Source organism: Lynx canadensis, chromosome B1 (assembly GCF_007474595.2).
Source record: "Lynx canadensis isolate LIC74 chromosome B1, mLynCan4.pri.v2, whole genome shotgun sequence".
Taxonomy (NCBI): domain Eukaryota; kingdom Metazoa; phylum Chordata; class Mammalia; order Carnivora; family Felidae; genus Lynx; species Lynx canadensis.
In genome coordinates this window covers 192,659,172-192,666,994 of record NC_044306.2, presented here as the reverse complement: position 1 = coordinate 192,666,994, position 7,823 = coordinate 192,659,172, and the positions used below count along the sequence as shown (strand labels likewise).

The window sequence follows — 7,823 nt, the reverse complement described above, 5'->3', positions numbered from 1 at the left end:
TCTCGTCGGAGAGCTGGCACGCCCCCGAGCCCTCGCGACGCCCTAGCGTCCGTCCCATCACAGTCCAGTCTGATGGTGCGTGCCTGCGCGCTCCGCCCCTTGGCATCTGCCCTCTCCCACCCCAGGCGCAAGCACACTCGGTCCCGCCCAAGCTCGGGCACGCGCAAGCCGGCCGCACCCAAAAGCCGCGCCCCAGGTGACCTTGTGCCCCGTTTCTGACTCCAGCCCCGCACCCTCTCTGGCACCTGCCCCGCCCCCTGGGCGCGCGGCCGCCGTTCCCGAAAGCCCCACCCCCCCGGCACGCGCTCGTCCTCCCAAAGCGCCACGTGCTCGCTGGAGGGCGGTGCTGGGGCCGAGCCGGGAAGATGTTCTTGCTGCCCCTTCCGGCTGCTGGGCGAGTCGTCGTCCGACGTCTGGGCGTGAATCGTGTCTGGGGACGGGGTTTCGCTGCCGCAGACATGACGAAGGTGAGGGGCCGCCGCGGGAGTCCTGCGCGGGGCGACCGGAGCTTCGGGGCGGGTCGAGACCGCGGTGTCCGGGCTTCTGCGCCAAGTTGCCGAAACCGGTTCAAAAGTTCCCTGTCTTTGCCGAGCTGGGCTCTGGCAGGGGCGGGCGGCTTTGGGCTGCCCATCCCCCGAGCATTCAGCGGTGCGCTCCCTTCCTTCTTTTGCTTGGGGGAGTGCTAGGATCCGAGCTCTGGCCGAGAGAGAGTGATAGCTGTAGCTACCGTGTCCTGATGCATTGTTTTGTTTAGTCCTCGCTGTGCCCCAGGAAGGGATGGTGCCAGTGTGGCTGTCACCGTAGCTAGGACGAAGCTCACGTTTCGTGAGGTGCAGCGCAGCGTCCTCTAAGGTCCCAGAGGCGGCCAGCCTCGGGCCCCACTCCCACCAGCTCCCACCGCCTGCTGAAGTGGAAGACCAGGAAAACAGGTCCACCGGGAGCAAATTGCCTGAAAGAGTTTCTAGAGGGAAAATAGTGTCTCTCTAGGGAAAAGGGCTTTGCACAGACACCTATATCTTCGTGAAATCAAAAGAAGAGCGTCTTGGCGGGAGAAAAGCCTTTTCCATCCAATTGATCAAAAAAAAAAAAACGAAGGTCACTATTGCGGTGAGGATCTGGAAGGGGGATGGTTCGGTGAAAGGAGCACAGACTTGGGAGTCATGCTTGAGAACCAGAAAGAATGACCCTGGTGAGGAATATTCTAGATGCGGCTTGAGCTCAGGCCTCCCTCTGTATGGCAGGTGGACCAGATACTTTATCCCGTGTTCTTTCCAATACTGTGCAACATCCTATCCAGACAGCAGCTGGCTCCTGTCTGCTCAGTTCCTCATTGGTTTCACCAAATACCGGGCAGTGGGCAGTCTTAGGAAGATTAGAAGCCGGGAAAGCTATGCCAAGGAAGCGGTGTTTTTGTTTGATGGAAAAGAGAAAGGATGCTGTTTGGTCCAAGTACCAGTGTGATTTTGTGGCAAAGATGAAGGACTGTCAGAGAAGGTAATTAGGATTCTTGCTCAGTTCTGTTATTGCACATGGGCTAGTATTACTGCACCAGGTTTCTGTCTCCTGGTCTGTAGGAAGAAGAATACATGTCCTTTCTACCTCACAGAGTTGCTGTAAGGCAGAAAACATTTTAAAGTCAAAAATTGTCATGCAAAGGCAAATGGTGATTCCTAGGGTGACTTCCTTATTTCAGTTGTTGGAGACTTGACGGGTAAGCCACCTAAATACTGGGCACAGTGCTCTGCTCCTGCCCCTCCTGCCTCTCTGTGAAGATGCCTCCTTTTTCTTTTCTTCTCTTTCAGCCTATGAGTTGGCCAGAGTGCTTATTTGTATTGGCAGGTGCAGCCATTGGCTTTGCTGTAAACGTGTCCCAGGATACCTGAGATTTGCATTTGAAGATTGTGGGGAAGGGAAAACTTCCCTCTACTTGGCTGGGTTCTGTGGCTGGACCTGGCAATTAAACGGACATATGACAGATTAACAGGGAAAAGTGAACAAAATTTTTTTGATGTTTTTACATGTACATGGGAATTTTCAAAAGGAAAATGAAGACCCAAAGTGCCTGAGGCCTAAAAGCTTACATACCTTTTTAAACAGTGAGAAATTGTGGGGGTGTGACAAGACAAAGGGGCTTGGGCTGGGGCAGTAAGCTATGTAACTGACTAGGAAGTAGATGGGGGGAATTAATGGAAGATAAGGGTGATTTTAGTAGGTTTGTTTGTGTAGGTCCATTTTAATGTCAACTCCTAGTTTCTGGTGATAAGAATGTTCTCTTCTCAGTACAGGAAAGTACCTTTCTTATGGGAAATTTTTTGCCCTGCTTTTAGGTGGAAAGTGGGATGTCAGAGAGCCTTTCCTGCACCTGCTTTTTATTCATGTGTCTTTAGCTCAAAATAATCAATATGCCCAAGTGACGTATTTTGGGGTGGCCTGTTCTGAACCCCTTTTGAGGTCTAACTTGGTTAAAAAATGAATTTGTTTTCTTACACAAAACACCTTTCTGCCCTTCTTTATTTGGAAGTAAAAAAGGAAACGCTTTATTTGGTGAAAGTCATTTGTTGGCAGAGACCAGGAAGACCCAGGACAGGTAGCACTTACAGCCTTGCTTTGGCAGGAATTTGAAACTTTTAGGCAGGATGTGAGTGTAGTGGACTGCCCAGCACCTGCTTCTTTTTCAGCTTTGTCCTTGAGGGGAACGCAGTTTGGGTGGAATTATTTGCTGCTTCTGGAATGTGGGGACCTTTGAGTCTCCCTAAGGGATCTACTGTAATTATATTCTTTTTTTTTTTTTTTTTTTTTTTTTTTCCGGCTTATTCTTTCTCAGGGTCTTGTTTTAGGAATCTATAACAAAGAAAAAGAAGACGATGTGCCGCAGTTTACAAGTGCAGGAGAGAATTTCGATAAATTAGTGTCTGGAAAGTTGAGAGAAGTTTTGAACATGTAAGTATTCACCTATGGGTTCTGGTTTTTAAAACGCCCTGAAATCAAAAGAGAAATTTTTTTTTAATGCTTTGTTAGTAGATAAAAATGAACGGAAGTAAGTTGGCTGCTATCTTCTCAGTAGAAGTGAAAGTATTCATGCCTGGAATGCACTTTGGTACTTTGCCTTTTAGTAGGGGTGGGTGTACAATTCTGGGAAGTCAGGCTACTTCAGATCACAAACATGTTATGAGAGACTGACCCAGAAGGATCTGGAAAGTACCAGATTTCCTTAGCTCACCTTCTTCCTACCTGCCTGTTTTCCCACCAGCCTGTCTACCTCCTCTAATGCCCCTTCACTTATGGGGGACAGTGTCCCTGGACTAGTTCAAAACTGCTTGAGGGTGTCACTCCTTTCTTGGCATGCCTGGAGTTTCAGGAGCTTCTCACAGTCTCAAAATGAATCACCTGGGGGTATAGTTGGACTACAGATTCTAAGTCAATAAGTCTGGGTGGGGCCTATAGTTGGAGCACTTTTGGTTTAGCTACAGTTTAAAGAAGGTAGGGAAACATTGGAGTTTCTAAGTCCTTCTGAGCTGCGGGCCACTTTTGGCAGAAAGAGAAGTGTTAACATAAAGCCACTGCAAGTACATACTATGTGGGGCATAGATCAACCTACTAGAATCTAATAGATGTAATCTGATAATCATAGTAATTGTCTCATCACCGGGCAACAGAACTTGTGTCCCTTCTCAATGACCAGTCCTTCACCAGTAGACCACCTTCTCAAATGCTGTGATTAAGTCATTAATGCAAAAGCCAGCCTGACAAAGTATAGTTCAACCTGGCCTTCCTGACCGATAACTACCAGCTGTGGGACCAGGGCATCCAGCCCTCTAGCTATAAGGCTTTGCCATCTGCTTCGTTTTGAAATTGAACTGTATCCCATCTGTATATAACCCCCCACCCGCCCCAGCAGTCTCCAGGCTGAACACCACAGTCAGGTCAACCATGACGAAGATGGGAGATTCAGGCTTGCCTTCATCTGGGGCTCCGCTCTCCTCTGTAGCCACACGTTACCCATCCATGGTGTTGCTTTCTGTAGTTGTTTTCATATAAATTTGTATGAACTGTAATGTGGAAGTTTGCTGAATAATTTTTGAGCTAGAATTAGAAGTGCTGCAGCTGAAAAATCAGACCTGTGAGGATTCTGTATGTTGATAAAAGCATAAATGCAGCAAACTCACAGAAGCAGCAGAGTATTATAATAAACCTAAAGGTGTGACTATGTCACTGCCCAAAGGAGCAGAGCAAACTAGATTTTAAAACCTGTTTCCTCTTGTTTTAGATCTGGACCTCCTCTGAAGGCAGGCAAAACCCGAACCTTTTATGGTCTGCATGAGGTATGAGATGAAGATTAGGTTCATTTGGCAAAGCCTCAGTGAGCACCCTCCTGAGTGCCAAGTATGGGGACTGCGTAGTCATGGAGAAAATTTCCTATCAGATTGTTTGCATGCTTTTGTCACCGTATTAAGCCATAAATGCTAGTTAGATTTGAGGGGCAGTTTGCAGTCAAATAGCACAGCATCTCCTGCATTCCTCAGTCTGTCGACTTTCTTTATTCAATTGCCATAGAATTTCTGTACTCAAATTACATAGAATTATTTGCAGGATTACCTTCACTCTACCTTTTAAATATACAAGTGATAAAATTTTACCAAGATACAGGGTAAAAAAAACCAAAATAACCGAATTACACGGTGAAGTTCTTGTGCTGAGGCGAAGGTAGTTGTGTGGGAGATCATGTACCATTCCTGCTTGAAAAGGATGTTTTAAAGACAGGAAGTGGTTGATTTTGTGTGTGTGCCGAACAGGACTTCCCGAGCGTGGTGGTGGTCGGCCTCGGCAGAAAGACAGCTGGAATTGATGAGCAGGAAAACTGGCATGAAGGCAAAGAAAACATCAGAGCTGCTGTAGCAGGTCATTACCGTTGTGAAGTGTAAGGTTGATGGAGAGTCTTGAGGATGTCGTCTTTAAATTCTCTCTTCCCCTCATTTTATCCTCTTAATCACCACCCGACTGCGGTCACAGAAAACCCTCATCTGAGTAAATATTCAGTTTCTCTTACACCGTATGCCTGGCCTTATGTTGGCTACAGAAGGTTAGCTTATGGAGTTTTAGTTTGGGTATTTCCATAGCTTGTGTTTGGAGCTTTCAGACCATTTATTCACTCGTGTAGTAGGACCTTAGAGCTCGATTTTACCAGAAAGTTACAGTGGATTTTCTGCTTTTTGTAATACAAACCTGTTGTTGCCCAACTTCTAAATGATGTGGATTCCTCTTTTTTACCAGTCAGAGAAAAGGGCTGCAAAGTGCAGGGTGCTTGTTTATTACTGCTTACCAAAGGTAGGTGCCTGTCCCACTTGGCCGTGTGCATGGTTTACAAGTTGAGGAAGACGCAGCTGAGTCACTGCAAAGCTGAGCAGCAGAGTGAGGCCTTTACCACAGAGACTGTGGTTAAAGACGCTTTGAAGACATCGCTGAGGCGGTGGCAATTAGCTTGATTGATCTTTGGCTCTGTGTATTTCATCTGTGCTTGCTAAATCTACTTTCAAAGTTCACGGGGAGTGATTCGTTTATAACTTTCATTTGCAACTTTTTGCTGACCTGATCTTAATAAAGTGCTATGTTACTAATGTACTTGACTCAGTTCTTTGCTATTGCTAATCTGGCAAGCTCTTGGTGACTGGGAAGCTTCATCAGGAGATTGTAGTGTTTCTGAAGTAATATGGTGACAGCAGCCACTTCTGATGGCCCACTCTGCCAGGAGCTAGATGAGTCCTTTTATCTGTGAGTCTGTCTTCCACAACCTGTGAGGCATGTACACCTCCTCACTTTACAGAAGGAGAAATGGAGGCTCAGAAAGGTCAAGTGTCAGCTGGGATTTGAACCCCAGTCCTCTTTTCTCAGCCCACAACCGTGCCTCTGCCTTTCGCTAGTGAGCTGCCTCTGACTGACTCCAGTTTTCCGGTTCCTCTGTCCTTCTGAAGCGGGGTGCAGGCAGATTCAGGACCTGGAGATCTCTTCGGTGGAGGTGGATCCCTGTGGAGATGCGCAGGCGGCTGCGGAAGGAGCAGTGCTCGGTCTCTATGAGTACGATGACCTGAAGCAGAAGAAGAAAGTAGTTGTATCGGCAAAGCTCCACGGAAGGTGATGGAATGAAGCCAGGCCCGGGGTTGCATTTCTTGACCTTCAGATAGTGGGACATTTGGATATAACCACATACGAGCTTTTCAGTACGGGCACTGCCACATGGCTTATCTGTGACCTCCCGCATCACCTGAGCCATTTTAAGAGTATGGTAACTGTCCATGTTCTGCTCCTGGCTTTCGCCATGTGCACGTTTTGACCCATGGCTTCCCACTCCCTCCATGCTTGCTGGTTACTAGGAAGCCAGACCCAGTTAGCTCTCTGAAGAGGGAGGGAATAAGGTGACAGGTAGGTCCCAGCAGGTTTCTTTCTTTCTTTTTTAATGTTTATTCATTTATTTATTTTTGAGAAAGACAGCGTGATCCAGGAAGGGGCAGAGAAGAGAGAGAGGGAGAGGGAGAGAGAGAGAGAGAGAGAGAGAGAGAAGATCCCAAGCAGGCTCCGTGCTTTCAGTGCAGAGCCCAACGTGGGGCTTGAACTCACAAATCATGAGATCATGACCTGAGCTGAAGTCGGACACTTAACCAATTAAGCCACGCAGGCGCCCCCCAGTGGGTTTTGATACAGTTTTCATTTAGCCAGCATCTGTAGGCACTGAGTTAAATTCCAGGATACACAGAGGAAGAGCTATGGTCCTTGCTCTTGTGGTCTAGCGGGGAGACTCATTTCTCAGCCGACTTAATGAGCACCTGCTATATTGCAGCCCTATCCGGGGGTCTGGGAGATAAAGCCTCTCTTGTTAGGAACAGACAGAGGTGACACCTTCAAGACGTGGGGCTGTGAGGACACAGCCCGGTGGTTGGCAGCTGTCGTGGACTGGTTTGGAACGAGGGCCCCGTGACCAGTCAGTCGGGCTTTGAATCCTGGCTCCCCTGCCTGCTGGCTGAGTAACGTCAGCGAAGTGATTGAAGTCTCTGTTACACGTTCTTCGTTTGTTCAGTAGAGCTGTAATTCCAGCCTCCTAGGGCCTTTATGACGATGGAAAGACACTGTCAAGTGTGTGGCACATGGTAAACCCTCCAAACTACGAGCTGTTTTATCTGTCTCTGTGCCACCTGTATTAGTTCCTGTTGTGCATAAGGAGAGCTGGTGGGGGCGGGGGGTGGTGGTGGCTCCTGGTTGGCTCAATCAGTTAAGCATCTGACTCTTGACTTCAGCTCAGGTCATGATCTCATGGTTTGTGGATTTGAGCCTCGGGTTGGGCTCTGCATTGATAGTGAGGAGCCTGCTTGAGATTCTCTCTCTCCCTCTATGTCCCTCCCCCATGCGCACTTGCTCTCTAAATAAATAAATAAATAAACAAACAAACTTAAAAAAAAGAAAGGAAGAAGAGCTGAGATCGTGAAACACATGCGCATGTCCTTTCTCTTAAAGCTGGTTGTTGCCCTTCGGTGCGGTGGTGTTCAGAGCCCTGACCCAGGCACAGAGAAGGCAGAAAGACCTTCACGTCCACTTCAGGACTTTGCAGTGTGCTTGCTGTCCAGTGAGCACTGGAGGCTGCATCATCCCTGATGCAGTGAAGGAGGACAACATGGGCCTTTGGAAATGTGGAAACCTCCTCCATCAGTGTGTGTTAGAGTTAGGGCTTCAGAGACCCATCAGTCCACCCCTTGTTCATGCACATGAAATGCAAAATGCTTACCACCTCTGACTCAGCTCAGCAAGGGCTGTGTTTTCTAGCTCTTGTATGTTGC

The 7,823-nt window shown here is 48.0% G+C and overlaps 1 protein-coding gene across 1 annotated transcript in view; it reads left to right on the top strand.

The window, feature by feature from the left end:
• Positions 1 to 253: 253 nt before the first annotated feature.
• Positions 254 to 7,823, top strand: part of LAP3 (leucine aminopeptidase 3) — a 28,561-nt gene continuing 20,991 nt past the window's right edge. The window contains exons 1-5 of the mRNA XM_030314149.2: positions 254 to 467; positions 2,825 to 2,940; positions 4,268 to 4,322; positions 4,794 to 4,899; positions 5,970 to 6,129. Of these exons, the coding sequence (XP_030170009.1) occupies positions 366 to 467; positions 2,825 to 2,940; positions 4,268 to 4,322; positions 4,794 to 4,899; positions 5,970 to 6,129 (539 nt within the window). The 5' untranslated portion in view covers positions 254 to 365. The remainder of the gene's footprint in view (positions 468 to 2,824; positions 2,941 to 4,267; positions 4,323 to 4,793; positions 4,900 to 5,969; positions 6,130 to 7,823) is intronic.